At 42.2% G+C, this 19,353-nt stretch overlaps 1 protein-coding gene across 3 annotated transcripts in view; it reads right to left on the reverse strand.

Moving 5' to 3' along the window:
- MED14 (mediator complex subunit 14) overlaps positions 1-10,514 on the reverse strand; it is a 53,214-nt gene extending 42,700 nt beyond the window's left edge. For all 3 annotated transcript variants that reach the window (XM_063126528.1, XM_063126529.1, XM_063126526.1), the window contains exons 1-2: positions 10,199-10,514; positions 8,476-8,502 (exon numbers count right to left, since the gene is read on the reverse strand). In XM_063126528.1, coding sequence (XP_062982598.1) covers positions 8,476-8,502; positions 10,199-10,380 — 209 coding nt within the window. In that variant the 5' untranslated portion in view covers positions 10,381-10,514. The remainder of the gene's footprint in view (positions 1-8,475; positions 8,503-10,198) is intronic.
- Positions 10,515-19,353: the final 8,839 nt, after the last annotated feature.

Below are 19,353 nucleotides of genomic sequence, written 5' to 3' on the forward strand. Positions count from 1 at the left end.
GATTTCCAAAGTTTCATGAAACATTTTTTTTTTAAAAAAAGCTAGATTTTGACTACAAGAAGATAAGCATGTCAAATGCATTATTCTCACTTTTGCACTTGCTCTGCCTTTCTCTCTAAGCAGTTCCCTGTGCACAGCCACTATTAATGCTCCTTCTCATGCAGGAACTAAACTCTTGTGGGCCATTAGGCAAGGCTTTCTCCACAGTGGTGTCTCAGCTCTTGAACCAGCTTCCCAGCAGGCCTGCCCTCCCACTTCATTATTTGCATTTAGGTACAAAACGGAACATTGGTACTTACCGAGAAGGTTCCTTCTGGGTTGGTGTGCGGAAGGCATCCCACAATGGTTAACTCGCCCTATCACCCAGGAAAAGCAGGGACTCACGTGACTGAGTTTTAAGCCCTCTATCGGTCTAAAGCTCCTCCTAGCCAGTTCCGTCCATGGCTAAAGCTCAGAAATTAAGGAAGGAAGCATCTCTTTGTATCATAGGTAAGGAAGAACCACAGAGGAACAGATAACTTATTAGTAAGTACTTAGAAATCAATCTGAGAGTACAAACTTTGAGGATCCTTAGGAAAAGGTCTGGCCAGCTAAGTGCAGAGACAAGTGGCCTGATAGACTCGGTGGTGTTTCAGGGTGTGGTTGGGATGCCTTCCGCACACCATCCCAGAAGGAACCTTCTCGGTAAGTACCAATGTTCCGTTCTCCAGGTTGGTGTGAGGAAGGCATCCCACAATGGGACATGCAAAAGCTAAAACCCCTTATTTGGGTGGGAAAATCTTAAGCCGAGTCTACTGTAGTCCTACAACCTGCTGGAGGACTCTCTTGCCAAAGGAGGCATCCGCTGAGGCATATGTGTCTATTTTGTAATGTCTTATGAAGGAATTAGGACTTGTCCAGGTGGCCGCCTTGCAGATTTCTGCCAGAGGGGCATTAGTACTTAAGGCGGCTGATGTGGCTGCTGCTCTAGTGGAGTGAGCTGTGACTCCTAATGGCTTGGGGAGGCATGAGGCCTCATAGGCCGAAAAAAAAATACATGCTTTTAACCACCTAGCTAGGGTAGATCTGGTAACCTTCTTGCCCATAGCCACAGGGTGAAAGGAAACAAACAGTGAATCAGATTTTCGAAAGGACTCTGTCCTTCTTAAGTAAACTTTAATGGCTCTGTGGACATCCAGCTTGTGCCAGGCCTTCTCCTGTGGATGAGAAGAGTTAGGACAGAAAGATGACAGAATAAGCTCCTGTGACCTATGGAATAGCGTGTTGATCTTAGGGATAAAGGTCGGGTCTGTTCAAAGGGCGAAAGAATCCTTATGGAAGGTGATGAGGCCTTTTCTGGTTGAGATGGCAGATAACTCTGAGATTCTGCGAGCAGATGTTATGGCCACAAGGAAAATAACTTTTTGTGACAAAATGCGTAGTGAGATAGAGGCAATTGGTTCGAAGGGAGGTTTAGTCAACGCAGAAAGTACAACGTGTAGGCTCCAGGAAGGAAACCTATGGACTATGGGAGGACTCTTGAGTGCTGCTCCACAGAGGAATCTTTTGATGTGAGGGTGTGAACTTAGTGGCTGCCTAGCAGGCCTGGAAAGGACTGATGACAGGACTGACGTTTGCCTGCGCAGGGTACCCGGTTTTAAACCCATCTGGAGGCCTTGTTGGAGAAAGGCTAGGAGTTCCTTGACATCTGTTGCCCGTGGAATAAGCTTCTCCCTTTCACTCCACCTGCAGAAGGACTTCCAGGTTGTTTCGTAAATTCTGGTGGTGGAGTCCTTGCGGGATGCCAGCAGGGTGGATATGACATCCTCAGAATAACCCAGAGTTAAGTAGACGGACCTTTCAGCAGCCAGGCCACTAGTTTGAGCCAATTTGGGTCTGGGTGCAGTACTGGTCCCTGACACAAGAGATCTGAGAACTGGGGCAGGAACCATGGACCTTGCACTGCTAGGGCTAGAATCTCGGAGAACCAGAGGCGTCGGGGCCAGAAGGGTGCTACTAGGACTACAGTGGCTTGTTCCTTTCTGATTTTTTGTAGAACTCTGGCTAAGAGGGGGATTGGAGGGAATGCGTAGAGCCTCTCTTTCGGCCAGTTGATATATAGTGCATCTATCCCTTCGGCTCCGTAAGACTGGAATCTGGAGAGAAATCTTGGCAGCTTGTGGTTGTGCCTGGATGCAAACAGGTCCAGCGTTAGTGGGCCGAAATGGTGTATGATTCTCTGGAAGACTGCTGGATGTAGGCTCCATTCCCCTGGGTCTATTTGTTGCCGACTCAGATAGTCTGCTGTATGGTTCAGGGTCCCTTTGATGTGTTGGGCTGATATGGAGGCTAGTTCTGTTCGGCACATAATAGCATGCTCTGGGCCTCCAGGAGTAGGGAGAGGGATTTGGAACCCCCTTGACGCATTATGTGGGCTCATGTTGTTGTGTTGTCTGTTCTGACTAGGACATGAGAATGTCGCAGATAGCGTGAGAATGCTTTTAGACCCAGGTGTACTGCCCTGAGCTCCAGCCAGTTGATGCTGTGGCATTTTTCCTCTGCATTCCATTTTCCTTGGGGCAGGAGAGAGTTGCAGTGGGCTCCCCACCCTTCGAGGCTGGCATCTGTTGTCAGTAAGATCCTCTGAGGCTCCTGGAAGGGGCTGCCCACCTGTAGATTTTGGAGGTCTTGCCACCACATGAGGGACTCTCTGACGTGCAGAGGGAGAAGTATTGGGAGGCGATCCCTCCTTGCTATTTGAACTTGGAAGGGTAATAGGAACCACTGAAGGGGGCGATAATGCAGCCTGGCCCATGGGAGAATGCCGAGGCATGAGATCATTAAATCCAGAAGATGCGCAGCATCCATTAAGTTGGTTATTCTTTGCCGATGAGTTGCCCTTGAGCGGTCCTGAAGCTTGACTATTCTCTCTGGGGAGAGGAATATTAAACCCTTGGAGGTATCGATGAGTACTCCTAGATGAGGGAGGACCTGGGTGGGTGTGAGATGGCTCTTTTTTCTGTTTATGACAAAGCCGTGTCTTTCTAGGCACTCGACAGTTGTCTGTAGATCCTGCGAGGCTTTCTGACTGGAAATAGAATGGATAAGAAGGTCATCCAAATATGGATAAAAATGCACGCCTTTTAGCCGGAGATGAGCTATTAGTGTCACCATGATCTTGGTGAAGATGCGGGGTGCCGAGGATAGGCCAAATGGAAGTGCTTTGTACTGGTAATGATAGTTCTGGTACGTGAAGCATAGGAATTTTCTGTGAGGTAGTGAGATGGGAATATGCAGATATGCCTCTGTGAGGTCTATGGAAGTCAAATATTCTGCTTTGTGAAGGGCTTCTTTGATGGTTTGCAGTGTCTCCATACGGAATTTTCGATATTTGACAAACCTGTTCAGATGCTTGAGGTCCAGAATTGGTCTCCAGCCTTTGCCCCTTTTGGCTACTAGAAATAAGATGGAATAAATACCTTCGTATTTTTCTATGGATGGTACTGGTTCTATCGCTCCTATTTGAAGTAGATGCTGTATGGCGGTAGATGTGATTCTTGGTGGGGGATTGTGATGTGGGGGATGGGATGAACCGAGGGGGAAGATGTTTCCAAAACTCTATGAGATAACCATGGGAGATGGTGTCCAAGACCCAGCGATCGTCTGTGGATTGTTCCCATGCTGGGAGGAAATGTTGAAGTCTCCCCCCGATGAAGAGTTCCCTGGCGTCAGAACTGTTGTCGTCCAGACCTTGAGGTCTGGAAAGTAGAAGGGGGTTTGGCAGAAGCGCTAGAGGAGTTGGCACTTCTGGGCTTTAAGCGGGATCTGGACCATGCTGGTTTAGGAAACCTGTAGCTGTTGGATCGAAAGGAAGACTGGTTAGTGGTCTGGAATGGACGAAAGGATGTATAAGACCGGATGAGTTTTTTATCTTCTCGCCGGAAGGATGAAGGCATAACTTTTTTCTTATCCTTAGTCTCTATGAGGACATCTTTTAAGGCCTCTTCTCCAAAAAGGTGTGCACCTGTGAAAGGTACAGATTTCCCCTTGAGGGAAGATCAACATTCCAGTGCTTAAGCCAAATGGAACGTCTGGCCACATTAGCAGCTGCTATGGAGCGGGCTGAAAACTGAAGCGCATCTTGTGTAGCATCAGCCAGGAAGGCAAAAGATTTAGAGAGTTTGAGCAGTCCTCTGTATAAAGTAGGCTGATCTAATTCCTTATTGTTTATTATGTCTTCCACCCATAAGATGGAAGCTCTAGCGAAAAAAGATGATACTGCTGAGGCCCTTAAAGCTAATGCTGAAGCTTCATGTGCCTTTTTTAAAGCTGTATCTGATCTTCTTTCCCCGTGGTCTTTTAGGGGAAAGTCACCGTCTTTTGGCAATACAGCGCCTGAGAGCAAGGCCACCACAGGGGCATCTACTAATGGGATTTTTAATTCTTCCATCACAATGTGAGGAAGAGTATAAAACCTCTGCGCTGTACTGACTCCCTTTTTTCCCTGGAGGGGAGATTTCCACTCCTCCTTCATTAATTATATAAGTATAATTTATTAAAGGAATTGGGAAAAGGTACCTCTCTGATGGTTGGCTTGGATTCTGGAAACATCGCTGCCCCTCTAGATAAAGATTGCTGTTTGTCGGGTTGTACTGGCTCACTAGCTAGAGAGACAATTGCTTTGGACAATAAAGGTAAAAAATCCTCTTTGTTAAAGAATCGATCAGCCGAGATATGGTCTGTAATTTCTATGTCTGACCATCCACCCTCCTCTCCTTCTGAAAAGAACTCCTGCAGTGACATTATGGAGGAATCACTGTCATGGTGGGGCTCAGTCAAGGGGGTCTTGGATTTGTTAGAGCGACCTTTGGCTATGGAGTGTGGATCTGGAGAGTCATCCCCAGAGCCTGCTGATGAGTGCAGACTATGGGAAGAATTGGGCTGGTTTGACCTGAAAGCCTTATTTTTGTTTTTTGTTTTATCATTGTTTTTATTTTCGTTTTCTAATTGTGGAGGAGGAGAGGAGGAAGACTCAGAAGTGTGCAAGCTTCTGGTGCGTTTTGCAGAACGGCTTGATCTCAAGGTTTGCTTATCTAACAAATGGTCAGACAGATTATCCAGTACCGCCTTAGTGATCTGTGCTAAAACAGATTTATCTATTTGAGCCATGCTTGGGATAGGCATTGGGGCTATCTCATTATTCTGTGTCTGAGCAATGGAGGAGGTGGAAGGAGGAGGGGCTTCCCTTTGCAAGTTGGAATCGAAACTGCAACTCAAAATGGCCACCCGCTTTGTTTGGCGGGAAGCATCCACGTGGGGGAGAAAAAATGGATTTGATCTCACCCTTGATGCTGTTGGAGCATCTAGCTGCTCCGTTGCTTCCTCCTCTTGTTCTGAGTGGAGAAGGTGGCGTGCTGAACCCCCGACTCCCTCAGTCTGGGCCTGGGCCAGCACCATTCCTGGTGTCTACTAGACTCAGCGAGGGGCCTTGGCCTCCGGGCTGGTGATCTCTTTGATCCTCTGTGGCTGGGAGACTCAGTAGGCAGTCTAAGCCGGCAAACTGGTTATCTCCTTGACCCTTCTGGCAGGTCATCCTTTTGTCTGCTGATGGCTTCCTAACGACTCTCACATGAGTCATTGTTTTCTTTTTCTTTTGAGGCTTCGAAATGGTTTTCTTTGCCGGAGGGGTCATGGAGAATGATAGGCAGGAGGCAGAGAAAAAGAAGCAGAAAAGTTTTGTTGTTGTTGTTTGTTTGTTTTTTGGTAAGAGAGGATGAAAAAATAAAGGCTGGTTATAAGAAAAAAGTCAAAGAGGTAAGAAGTTTAAAAAATGTTAGAAATAGAGATAAGTATAGGCTTGAGATAGGAGGAGATGAGAAGTAGCTCTGTCCTGGGCGAAAAGCAGGGACGAACTGGCTAGGAGGAGCTTCAGACCAATAGAGGGCTTAAAACTCAGTCACGTGAGTCCCTGCTTTTCCTGGGCAATAAGGCGAGTTAACCATTGTGGGATGCCTTCCTCACACCAACCTGGAGAATAAACATTATTTTCTTGTGTCCCTAGACTTTGAGCTGCTGTCTTCTACTTTATTGACGCAGCTGCTATTTAATTTTATTGACTGTAAATTGCTTTAACTTTGTTACAAATGTTACAAAAATAAATTGTTATAAAAATAAAATATTCTCATTCTGTTATGGAATCTGTGAAATCAATTGATAGTCAATTTTTCTACAGCATGCAATTTTGAATGGCAGACAGCTAGGCAAGTTAATTAAAACCTCCCCTAAAGCAGTTGCATTAGAAACAGAGTTAAGCTTAATGACAAGTATTCACAGTGACATATCACCTTATCATATGCTGTTAGGACAGACCCTTGGCAATTCCAGGACAACATAGATTGCTAACGAATAGCCACCCAGAATAAGTAGGAATCTGAGCTATATTATTCTAAAAGCACACTTTGACTCAAAGCAGCACGTTCTAGTTATGCTCATAAAGATCTTACACAGTAAGTTACTAATTGAAACAGAGTTCATATAACTGATTTGTTAGGAATATGACAGATTGAAGAGTGGAAAACTGCATGTACAAAATAAATATTAGGATCTGTAGAGCAAGGATTTGAAATTAAATGTTAAAATCCTGTTGCGTAGCTCAATCCTACAGGTGATTATTCAGAAGTAAGTCTAAATGAATCCAATGGTCCTTACTCCCAAATTTGTAGAGAATTATAACCTCAAAAGTCACTCAAATGTTTGTATCACATTGGGTTTGACAGACGCAGAAAGAGAAACAAGTTCTGGTGCTGGTCAAACCTTGCAGCACAAGTAGGAGTGTCTTTGAGAGAACAGTTCTTGGTGGGGACGCCCAGAGAGCTTTGGCTGATGGGCAGTATAAAAATGTAATAAATAAATTTCCGCATCTGTATCATGGTGCTTTCCCCACTTTCTCCACTTGTTGGTGTAACACAACAGCCCACCGTGCGGCCGCCATTTTGAATGTGCCATGTCATGCGAATCCTGTTAGCGTGGGTTATGCGAGGTTTAAACCTCGCATAACCTACACTCGCCAGGTTCGCCTATGGATGCCTGTGGCTCGTTGTGGAAGGCATGGTATGTCGTCCAAACCCAGTCCTTGGCTCAAAACAATGGACTTTAAACAGGTTGATTGCTATTATCACAAAATTACAGAGCCCACCATTTTAGAGCAAATCTGCAAAAAACACAAGTGAATATGGAGATAGTGAACTATGGCATGGTGCTAGCTAAGCCTTAACTATGGCTAATATCCCTGACATACAAGTGACACATTGTTTATCTTGCTAAGTTAAGTTCTCCCCCTAGCAGATGTGTATAATGGAACACCAGCACGAACCACTTATAAGGAGAATAGGAGGAGAGGAGGAAATTGCCTTAACCATATTTTACTCAGTACTAACATAGCACTAAACTATGGTTAACACAAACCATGTCTACAAACCTATTGCCAATTGCCAGTGCTTCACTACGGTTTAGTATTCAAATATTATTCTTAAACATGATCTGAACAGGGGCATATTTCCAAAAATATTCAACCATCTATTCCCTATCACTTATTAGTTTAAGAAATCAGCTTTGGATTTGAAAACCTAAGCCCTCATTTTCTGCCAGGAAAGAGGCTTAAATTATTATGTGGACCTTCAGATATTAGCCTTTTATTGGTACATTCTCATTTTTCTTTGTAATAGTTTGAGCTCTCATATTTCTTTTAATTCTCTTAAACCTAAATGAAGAAAACACTTTACCCAATTATTTTTCAGAGACCCCATACTTTAAAAATTTAATTAAAATTCATTATAAATCCATCTTGCAGCAGGAGATTGTTACAAAGCTCAAACACAAACTTTGAAGATGGTTCGGAAGCTGCAGCTTGGTGCAAAACGCAGCGGCCAGATTGATAACTAGAACCAGAAGGTTCAAGCATATAAGACTGGCTCTGGCCCGCTTGCATTGGCTGCCTATACGTTTCCAAGCCCAATTCAAGGTGCTTGTTTTAACCTATAAAGCCTTATGCAGCTTGGAACCACAATACCTGATGGAACGCCTCTCCCAACATGAATCTACACTCAACATCTAAGGTCCTCCTCCGAGTGCCTACTTCAAGGGAAGCTTAGAGGATGGCAACAAGGGAGAGCACCTTTTCAGTGGTGCCCCCCCCCCCAAATTATGGAATGATTTTCCCGACGAGGCCTGCCTGGTACCAACACTGTTATCTTTCCGGCGCTAGGTCAAGACTTTTCTCTTCTCCCACGCAGTTAACAACATATGCTGAGTTTTTAACTGACCTCAGAATAGTTTGTTTTAAATGGATATTGTTGTTTTTATGCTTTTGATGGTTTTAAATTTTTATATTTGTTTTTAATGTTCACTGTTTTTAACTTTTGTAAACCGCCCAGAGAGCTTTGGCTATGGGGTGGTATATAAATGTAATAAATAAATAAATAAGTTGTCATCACTCACCTTTCCATATCAGTTTTTCTTGGCAATCTATTGTTGTTTTTTAGGAGGGAAAAAGAACAAAATATTATGTTATGACAAACTCCAAAGTATTAAAATATAGACCATAGGACGTTCCACATTTCACTAGTCCTCTGTTTTACACCACAAACTGCACCCACTTCACATTTAAACACCAACTTATTTTGAGCCTACTATTTTGCCACTTTGAAGCTTGCTATTTTAAGGGCACAATCCTATGTATGTTTAGACAGACAAAAGTCCTAAACCGCCCAGCATTCCCCAGCTGGTATGGCTGGCTGGGGAATGCTCGGAGGTGTAGGGCTTTTTTTCTGTCTAAACATGCATAGGTTTGCTCCCTAAGTTTACCTTCTTTAGTATTAAGAGTTGTTTATATTCATGATTAACAGTTAAACAACACTTTTACAGCTGCTTTCAACATATATATTTTTTGCAGAGAATAGTACCCTAAATTGAGACTGCTAGGATTCACAAACCAATTAAGCCAGTGAAGACAGATTCTGAATCCATTTAACCCCACTGAAAGCAATGAAGCTTCACTTAAACACAAATACTTTAGATTAATTGTTTTTGGGATTTGATTGTATGTCTCATTTATAAGTGCTATGACATCTTTGAAATGAACTGGTTTATTTTGACATTGGCTTTCATAGCCAACAGACTACTTCAGCATATTCCACAAAGAATTTGAGAAAGTAGTTGGCACTGCCAACTTTAATTAAAAAGATACTTATCTATGATTTAAAAAGTCTCATCCAACCCATCCTCATTTGTAGGGTTGTTACATAAAATAGTCCAGACATCATATAGGCAAGGAAGTCATGTACTTCCTCTTTCTATGTCAAAATCAAAGGCTGCTCTGTTTCTTTACAGCAGTGGTGCAGAGAACACCATTCAGTTTGCTATTGCACATGCATCTCTTATTGCAGAACACAACTGCAATTGGAAGTAATTTAAAGTAACCACAATGAAGTTACCATAGCATGCATGTTGCCACCGTTATTCCAGCTTGCAGCAGGAGATTGTTACAAAGCTGAAACACAAACTTTTCATGACGTATGTAATTCCATGTCTTACGCAGATAGAATATCAAAAAAGCATTTGACCTCAGTATGGGGTGCATTGTTTCAGTGCTTCAAATTCTTGCAACCCAGACATGTGGGGTGCTTCCCCACATGTCTGACATGGGGTTGTGCTCAACTATAACGGATCACACAGTTTATATTTCTCAGAGTTAAAAGGGGACTATCCTAGGCACTAAAAAAAAAAAAAACTACCCTAGGCACAGTAGCTTGCCAGCTAACATAATTTTTTTTAATCAAGGAAACAGTTTATTTTCTGGCTTAAGCAACATAAACAAACAAAGACTCAATAGGAGGCAGAAGCCAACACCAGCACTCCAACAAGTGCACCAGTGTTTTAAAACAACCTTTTAACTTAACCTTAACCTTTTAACCTTTTGGGGTAGTATACAATGAACAAGACATAAGGTCAGGCTTCCATACCACCACTACTACCTTGTTCTTTTTTCGTAACATTTAACATGTCACAGGGAGTGCGGGGGGAGGGGGAGGCAAGTGGGTAATAACAAACAAACAAACAACCTGCCCAACATTGCCCTGTCAGAGAACGGGCCGTTGTGTGGGGGGAAGATCTCAGGAAGAAAAGGAGATGAGAAGGTGGGGAAGGGGCACTTGGCACTCACAGATCGGCGAGGACGGTGAGCTCCGCGTAAGTGCGATGCAGCAGGAAATCGATGAGCGTGCTGAGTCGGTAGCCCGGACTGGCGGCGGCTGCCGCCGTGCCGGGAGGCGGGGGAGCCGGGGCCGAGACGGGCCCACCTCCAGCCGGGACCAGCTGGTGGCTTTCCAGTTGCACCGGCGCCATCGTTGCACCGGCAGAAGCAAAAACAAGCCGGCCGACTACAACGAACCCTCAGAGCCCTTTGCCCACCCCAGCGGTAGTCCACTGGCGACGGCAGAAATAGACGGAAGGAGAAGCAGCAGCGCTCACAACGCACTTCTTCGCCCTACGAGCGCCATCATTGCTGGGGCTGGCGCCGCCATTGCTAGGGGCGGACACCGTACCGGAAGTAATCCGAAAAGAGTGACGGACTAGGAAGAGAACTCTTCCGGTAGTCTACACGGTTCATAATCCCCACCCCACCCCCTCATCTGTTTCGTAGACTTGTAACTGTAGACTCATAGACAGATTCAAGCTTCCGGGCGTACTTTGAACGCCATTTTTTGTCTCCCGGGAGGAAGAAGTGAGAACTGTTCATAGAAAACTATGAGAAATCCCTAGTTTTAGCGTAACTGTGACGGGATAGCAGTTTATTACTACGTAGGTTCCATCTGTGCGTCGAATACAGTACCTAGGAACTACTTCAGCCGGCTGGTAAATACTCAGGGCTGCAATATGTGATTTTTAAAGATTCGGGGGGAAATCCCCTGCCTGTGCCGATGTCAATACTCCATAGTCCCAATATGGGGGTGAGGGTGCTCAGGCCGGAGAAGAATGGCTTATGACAGCACTGCAGTGCAGTTCTCCGAACTAACGCAAGTTATCTTAATGGAAAATGAGGTATAAATATTAACTAAACCAAACCACTACGCAGACAAATTCAGCATGCAAATACCTTGCTCTTTTAGACTGCAATCCTTTACCTAGAAGAAAGACCCATTGAACACTGTGGAACGTTTAAGTAGACATGTATAGGACTGTGCTGTTAAATACCTATTATTATTATTATTATTATTATTATTATTATTATTATTAGCTACATTTACCATTAAAAATAAAAGTTAAATTAGTAAGAGCACGAACTATACTACTAGAAAAGTGTACTACTACTATCAATACTTCTATTGGGAAACTACAAAAAGAGCCAAGACAGTCATGTTGGCCATATGACAAAATCCATATCATATACCTTTATTAAGCCAACTCAAAGATCACAAAAATGTGCAAGCTTTTGAAATCTCCAGGTCTCTTCATCAGGCAAAATATTACAAAAAACAGGTGCAGGGGGATGGAGGGGGAAGTGGCTGACTGGATGTTGGAATCAAGATGCCTGTATGCCCCATTGAGTTCAGTGGGTTTTACACCCAGGTAACAGTGCATAGGGTTGCAACCTAAAGATAATTGAGAAGAGAGTGTGCAGATATTCAAATTCTGGTCTGACAGGTGATGGGATGGTTGAAGTGCCTCTGGGACCAAAGGGAAGAAGAAAGTAACAGACATTCGTCAGTCCTCCATTTTTGAAAATATAAAATCCAGCTGTTAACTTAAAACTGTCTCCATGCTGAACGAGACAAGATTTTAGAACATTCTATTTTGCTTTGGGCAGCTCTCACTTCTCCAAGGGGAAAAAATAGCACCGAAAAGGTACCAGGAAGTTACGTCTTCAGGCAGTTCATTAATCGCTTCACTCTTTGATCAATATGGCCTGCATGGATTACGACGGGAGGGGGAAGGTGACAGCCCTTGCTTTGCCTAAAGCTCTTGTCAGAGTGGGAGGTGCTGCCAGAGAGAAGTTGCCTTTGTTGCTTCGCTTGAGTTCGCCTCTTGTCTTCCCCTGGGTTGAAGACCGCTAACAACGGTGTGAGAAGAAATTGCAGCTCCCCCCCCCCCCAGAACTCTTGTGCCTTTAACACCTTCATAATAGGCAGAAATTAATTTGCATTTCCATATAAGAGAAGCTTTACCCGCCTATCATGCAGTCTGCCTATCATTCAGCAATTAAAGGCCTAGGAACCTTGTCAGGATTTTAAAAGAAAAGAGAAACCCAAGTGTGTATATGTGAGTGTGTAGCATTTGATTGCAGTACTCCTATATTACCGAGAAACAAATGTCTATTATTTCAGTGGGGCATCAATACATATCAGCTTAACTTCAGTAAAATCCTATCCAGTGGGAGCGGCCAAACCAGCCAGGAATTGAAAGCTTACCATATTGTCTAAACAAGGATTCCTGTAGCTTGTGGCTCCCCTTACAAACCAGGATCACAAATTGGGCTTTTGGCTTTTATTATGATTCAAGCCAGGACCCTAATTTGGACAACACTAAACTTTCAACGCCCTGGTTAGTTTTCATGCTTCACTGGTACGAGTCAGGCTGCATGTATTAACACACAGTTTGATCATTGTGAGCCAGGATTCTCTGGAATTTAGGTGTATCATTGCATCCTAATGCAGCCAATGTTCACGGCCCCCTGTATCCCAAGTAGCTGGTATTTCCAGAGCAGCTTTGGAGGAGAGAATACTGAAGACCTGCACGCTGAAGTTTCCAGACTCTTTGTAAAAGCAGCCCCACATAGAAAAATATTCAATGTTCATATACAAGATATCTTTTCTTTATTGTACATTCCTTAGGCTGCAATCCTGTGTATACCTACTTTGCTGAACACATTTGCTGCTGTATAAAAATCCATAACATTGAACTGTTAAGACTGCAGTCCTATGCACACTTACCATTGAGTTAATTGCTGAACTCAGTGGGACTTACTTCCAAGTACGTATGTATAAAACACGTATTACACTGTAAATTGGTAATGGCTGCAACCCTATGCTCACTTACTTGGGAATAAGTCCCATTGTACTAAATAGGACTTACTTCTAAGTAGACATGCATAGGATTGGACTATAAAGGATTTTGAGCCAGGCAGGGAATTTACCATCTAGAAACTTTTACCCTTGAGTATATAATATAACAATGCCATCTTCATTTGTACACGTTTATTCAAAGATCAATATAAATTTGTATATGTAAAACATCTGAACATTATTTTCCTGAAAGTCTAACTATAATGAAATAATAATAGAATAATGTAGGTTTCCCACTGTAACAGTCATATCACTATCAGAATCTGCCTACATGGTTTTGATGCAGTACAACTTAAAATTATTGGTTAACAGTATAACCTCAGAGAAATGTAGCAGAACAACATACACAAGTATTTGGGCCTTAACTCTTATTAGAGGCTGTATTATTCCTAGAAAATTCAATTTGCTGTAACGGACTATTAGTTTGTCAATTGTGAAGGGCTTTTTATATCTACAATGGAGCATTCTCTCCATGAGCAGTAGAGTTAATTAGCTTCCTATTTGTGTCTGTTGAATATACAGAGGTATCCAGTTGTAATTATATTTAAAATGGCAACTTGAAAAATAAAAATAAAAATCATGTTTAGTTTTCCTCTCTTGTTTTTTGTAGACTATTTAAAACAGCATTATCATTTGCTGGCAGCTGTTGGGGCTATATAAACAGTTTAATAGGGCTTTATTCAAACAACCATATTTTAGAGAGAGGATGCTTCCAGATGAGGTTTTTATGGTGCCTCATTTACAGAATTGTACAGGGGTCCTGAACATCATCTTCCAGTCATTGCCCTCCGATGTTTTCTCACCTCATCTTCTGTCTTTTCCCTTACTGCAGAAAATCTGTTATGGATGGAAAGCTGGAATAGGTGCACAGTGTGTTTTGATTGGTAGTGCTAGGAGCGCGCCATCTGGAAGCACTCCTAGTCCTTTAAGTTCCAATTCAAGGATACTGTTACACTAATCAGTCCATACATAACGGAGCAGGGGCAGTGGGGCAGCTAACCTTGTTGCAGGGTGTTTTTTGACCAGAGATTATGCATGTTAAACCACAGGCAATGAGAACTCTATTTATCTAGCTTTAAAATTATACTCAAGCCCTCAGACCAAACCAGTTTCCAGCACATTTAGAAATAACTATTATAATTTAAATAGAAATATAGTGCATCTCACCATGATGTGGAACACTGTGATGTGCCTTACTCAGTCTGCTATTCAGGTGCTATTGATGGGCAACTTCTAGACCCAGGTTTTTCTTTGGAGGGTTCTTTATCATTAAAACAGACTTGGACTGGACAGTCCTTCAAACAGAAGATGCCTTCCAAAAAGAGGACAGTCCTCTGGCAGCCCTTCAAATAAGAGGACTGTTGTCTGTAAAAGAGAGATGGTGGCCACTCTGTGTAATCTATCAGCACTGGATGTGGGATCGAAGCCACTAGTGAACAGGGCCAGAGGCAGAGTCAAAAGTGGGTGCATCACCCATATTCTCTCTCTGCCAGTCTCTTTTCTCTCTCTTTCTGTCACCCCCTTTTCTCTCTCTCCCTCTTCTTTCCCACATAGCAGATCTAATCACATGAAGAGGGTACTTGAAAATAGGCCAAAGACACATACAGCCCTTGGTCAACAGGTTGCCCACCCCAGATTTAGAGGATCAATACATCACAATTGTGATGTGTGGGCAAGTCTGTTTTCATTTCCTTTGTTAGTATATCTCTGCACATGTGTGTGGGCTGTCTCCACATCCCTGAAAGGCTTTAGTCTTGACACTATGTATTTAGAAACTCATTGCACTGAAGGGACTATCCTCCATATTAACGAACTGAGGTATATCAAGGGGAGGCAATGACCCAGTTCACATGATTACTGCGGTGTTTTAAGCCACAGTGGGCTGCAGCACAAATTGGGTGCTTTTTGAATATTCAAGCCACAGCTTGTGTCATCCATAGCAGGAAGGCAGGGGTTGTGCAAGGGTTAAACAGCCCTCAGGTACCCCTAGAACAGGCCATGGGCACATGACAATCCGTGAACAGAACCAGTTTGTCATAGGACTGTGTACGCTTCCTAGTGCGAGAGGACGATGCTGGCCTGATTTCTACTACACTAAATGTCACAATCATTGCTGTACTACCATAGCAGGCTCCGTAAGGGGGCTCAACTGAGCTGTTCAAAAGGCTATTGTGCGGGGCATTGAGGGCACTACATGGCTGGTAACAATGTGTTACTTGGCATTTATTGAGCCTGGAGCTGTGAACAGAGATGCAACTGTACACTACTGTTAGCCTGTAAAAACAAGAGACCTATATAGGAACAGAGCATTGTTATGACTGTGCTCCACTTGTCTAGAACAAATGCCTGCTCTTTGCAGTGCAGCCAATCCATAGCTGCCTATCTCCCACTTTATTAAGAAAGTAGATACTGATGCCGTTTTACATGTACATCTTCATCTGTTGATTTTATTGAATTGTACACTAAAATCCAGTACTATAAATACCCAAAATTGCAATTCATTTCATTTATAACATTTCTATACCACCCAACAGATGAAGCTTTCTGGGCAGTTTACAAAGATTAAAAAACATTAAACAGATAGATAGATAGATAGATAGATAGAGATATGATATGATATGTAAAAACCATTTACATACTACATATAGACAGACAGCATATCTAAAACAATCAACATTAAGAAAAGTCCAGAACCAGATTAAAATTTTATTATATGCTGCCAAATTACTTTGTATCCTCAAAAGAATATTTATCATAATGTCAAATGCAACGAGTTACAATGAAATCTACCATTCTAGTGGTATGGCCTGCATCTATTCATTATAAAAGCAGTGCAATGTGCGGTTTTGTAAACTTTAGACAGAAAAAGTTCTACAACTCACAGAATTCCTCAGTGAGAACCTTATCTTAAAATTTGCATCCTTTTTTTTTATAAAATTAATGGGCAAATTTGTAAGCATTTTAGCTTTTCTTCTAACCTGAAGCTTTTTTGATTCTATAATATACAAATATATACTACAGACCTACATTGTTTTGGCTTCTCTTTTATATACCGCTCTATATTCCTTCATGTGCACATTTTATTGGCTTCTGCTCCTAGCATTCTGTGTGTTGTCTTAATTTTCCCAACATATAATTTTGAAAATACAGCTGATTTTTTTATTACTTGCTTATTTATGGCATTTATCTAATTCAAAATTGTGGAAGATGGTGTACAAAGTATATGCGTTACAACATAACGTATTAAAAATAATATGCAGTTGTGATAGAGACTCCGATTTGTAAAACTGGCCTGTTCTTTGACAAAAATCGCAGGATAATAGCAGGTCCCATATTTGTTCAGGTTCAAAGCTAGGAAACAGTTGCAATTGTGTTCTGATATTAAAAGCTGTTTCAATCAATTCATAATAAATGGGGGCAACAATAACATTCTTCTGTGATATATTCTCTGCAATAAATGAAGGAGTTGAGGTTATGGTTTTCCCATAACCATGATTTGCCACAATTTTTAGTAGTTGAGGTTTTACATAGCTAGCTATTTACTTGCGACATTCACAACACACACTAAATACTCTGTTTCTCTCTACCAAATTCTATTTTCCTTTCTCTGGGCACAAATAGCGATAGTGTCTATAAGATACCTGCAATAATTTTCTTGTGGACTTTCAGGCACCTCCATTTACAGCAGGTATACTTTACCAAAACAATTAGTGATTTCTAGAATACACTAAATGGCTGTAACACTGGGACAAAATACCCTGAAATTATTCCTAGAGCATCATCAGACAAGCATTTTATCGCATGCTCATGACTGGCCACTCATGGCTCTTCGTGGGACATTTGGACGACACGATATGCCTCCCACATGCCTCCCATTCCTTTTGCTTTTCTTTTCCATCACAAAAAAAGACCCAGCCCCTGTCTTGACGGTGGCGTTTTGGTGCCACAAGGTGCCTGGCTCCCACACTTGTGTTCCTTCCCAGCATCTGCATGGGAAGGAACACAAGTGCAAACTTTCCCTCCTCTGTACAAATAAAAATAAATAAAAGGGGGAGAGGAATGGGGCTGTTCCTCCTCCCCTTCTTTTTAAAATTTTATTATCTATATCTACGCAGCACAGTGCAAAATGTATTTCTCAAAGTTCCAAAGACAAACATCTTTTGAAATGTCATGGAGCTGCAAACATGTAGGACTATGGAAAGCTGCTTCTCCCCAGCTGTATTTTCCTATGAGCTAAGCATTCAGAACCATGAGTCACTCCCCCCTTTGCCAAAAAAAAGAGAGCAGTGAAATGAAATGGAAGCTGTTTTTAGGATCATTATATAGATCAGCCTTCTCCAACCTGCCCTCCAGATGTTTTGGATCACAACTCCCAGCTTTCCATGCTAGTTGTGGTTGGTGGGAGTTGAAGTCCAAAGCATCTGGAGAGTACGAGGTTGAATAGGGCTGATACAGATCCTCTTCTTGAAACTCCAGCAATCCATCCATTAAAATCCATTTTTGAAGAAAACATCCAGTGGATTCCTGAGGCAACATACTGTCTGTGACCAGTTTTTGCAGTCTTCATTTAAAAAGAAGCTTCATTTCTAAGAATGGAGGGAGCATTACTAGGAATGTTTTTCAACAAAGCTGGTTCAAATCACAGCCTGATTTGGGGGATGGGAACCTTCCAAATGTTGCTATTCAAAAACCTAAAACAAGTCTTAAATAGTTTAATTTGTGGCATGCATTTCTGGATTTCTACAAACAGATTCTCCTCTCAAAACAACACAGCTTAACAGATGAATGGAACAAGTCTTTTAATACAAGAATCAAAGTGAATGCCCATCCATTGGAGGGAGTTTACTGGCACAATAGGCACATCTGCAATACTAACAACTTACAATAGCAACAACTAAAAGGTGTTTTTTCCCCTCCTAAATTAGACACATTTGCAATAGTAACAACTTACAACAGCAACAACTAAAAGGTGGTTTTCCCCACTCCTAAATTAAAGAACAGAGGGTGGGGGGTGGGAACAGAAGTAGATATTTATATGAAAGGACTTGTGAGCTTGGTTCTGATACTAATCACAAATGCCTGGGTTGAACATGTGCAGAGGCACTCTGTTCCTTACTTCTTACTGTATGTTCACATGCCTGAGTCACTATTTTAGAACTTCAGGGTTCTATTGAAAAAACAAAATAGATCCCTCAAGCCTAACGGCTGTCCACATACAATACATGCATATCCCTTCCCAATATTTATTGGCTGCATATCCATAACTTTCCACTCTCCATTTACTAGTTCCATATATCTGAGTGTTCAGATATAATCAATTGTGATCTGGATTAAGACCAGCGTCGAGTTGACTATTAGTCAATGGTGTGTTTGATTGACACATCCCCTACACCATCCCCCCTCAGTTTGCCTGCTGTTATCCCATCAGCTATTGCAAGTTCTGCTGGCTGGACTAGAACAGCAGCCACCATTTTGGTCTCATTTGCCAGGGGACTCTGTAGTTGCCAAAAATAACCAACTGTGTGTGACGAAATAGTCAACGGTGCCCGACACATGATAACCAATGGTTGTTCAAATAATCAACTCTGCATAGCATTGGTTATTTCAGCCAAATAACCAACTACAGTGTCAAAAATTCCCAACAGATGACACAATAACCAACTGTTGACTATTTCATCCACCGTTTACTATTTAATCCACCATTGGTTATTGTGTCATCTGAACCCAGTCAGAATTTCGAATTTGCGAAGCGGAATGAATGGAATGTCAGCTTTGGCAAGAGTACTTGATCTTTGCCAGTCAGTGCTCAATTGCACTTTCTGAACTTGGGTCAGAACCAGCAAGCCTCCAGTCAACGTTCCATACTTTTTGCCTCTAGTATCATGTCATATAAGAAACTCTGAGGTTGTCAGCCAGAAATAGAAAATATTTGTTCCAAGGTCCTTCTAGATTCCACAGCTAGACAAGTTACTCAGAGTTACAAATTGCATGACAGCTTGGTACTAGCGATTTGCCAGCATACATGGTGTGCCTCATATGCACATCTATTGTAACAGGAAAAAATGCATTTTAGATTAGAATGAGATGTATTGTATTTACTCTGGAGCATACTGGACAGCAAGCAGCATTGTATAATCATCGTGAATGAATGTATTGTAAATCATATCCTTGAGTGATAAAAGAAAATTTCTGCTTACTAAATGGGGGTTTCAGCCATTACTTTGCATTTGCAATCTTTACTTACATTTGTTTCAGC

Source organism: Elgaria multicarinata, chromosome 5, assembly GCF_023053635.1.
Source record: "Elgaria multicarinata webbii isolate HBS135686 ecotype San Diego chromosome 5, rElgMul1.1.pri, whole genome shotgun sequence".
Classification (NCBI taxonomy): domain Eukaryota; kingdom Metazoa; phylum Chordata; class Lepidosauria; order Squamata; family Anguidae; genus Elgaria; species Elgaria multicarinata.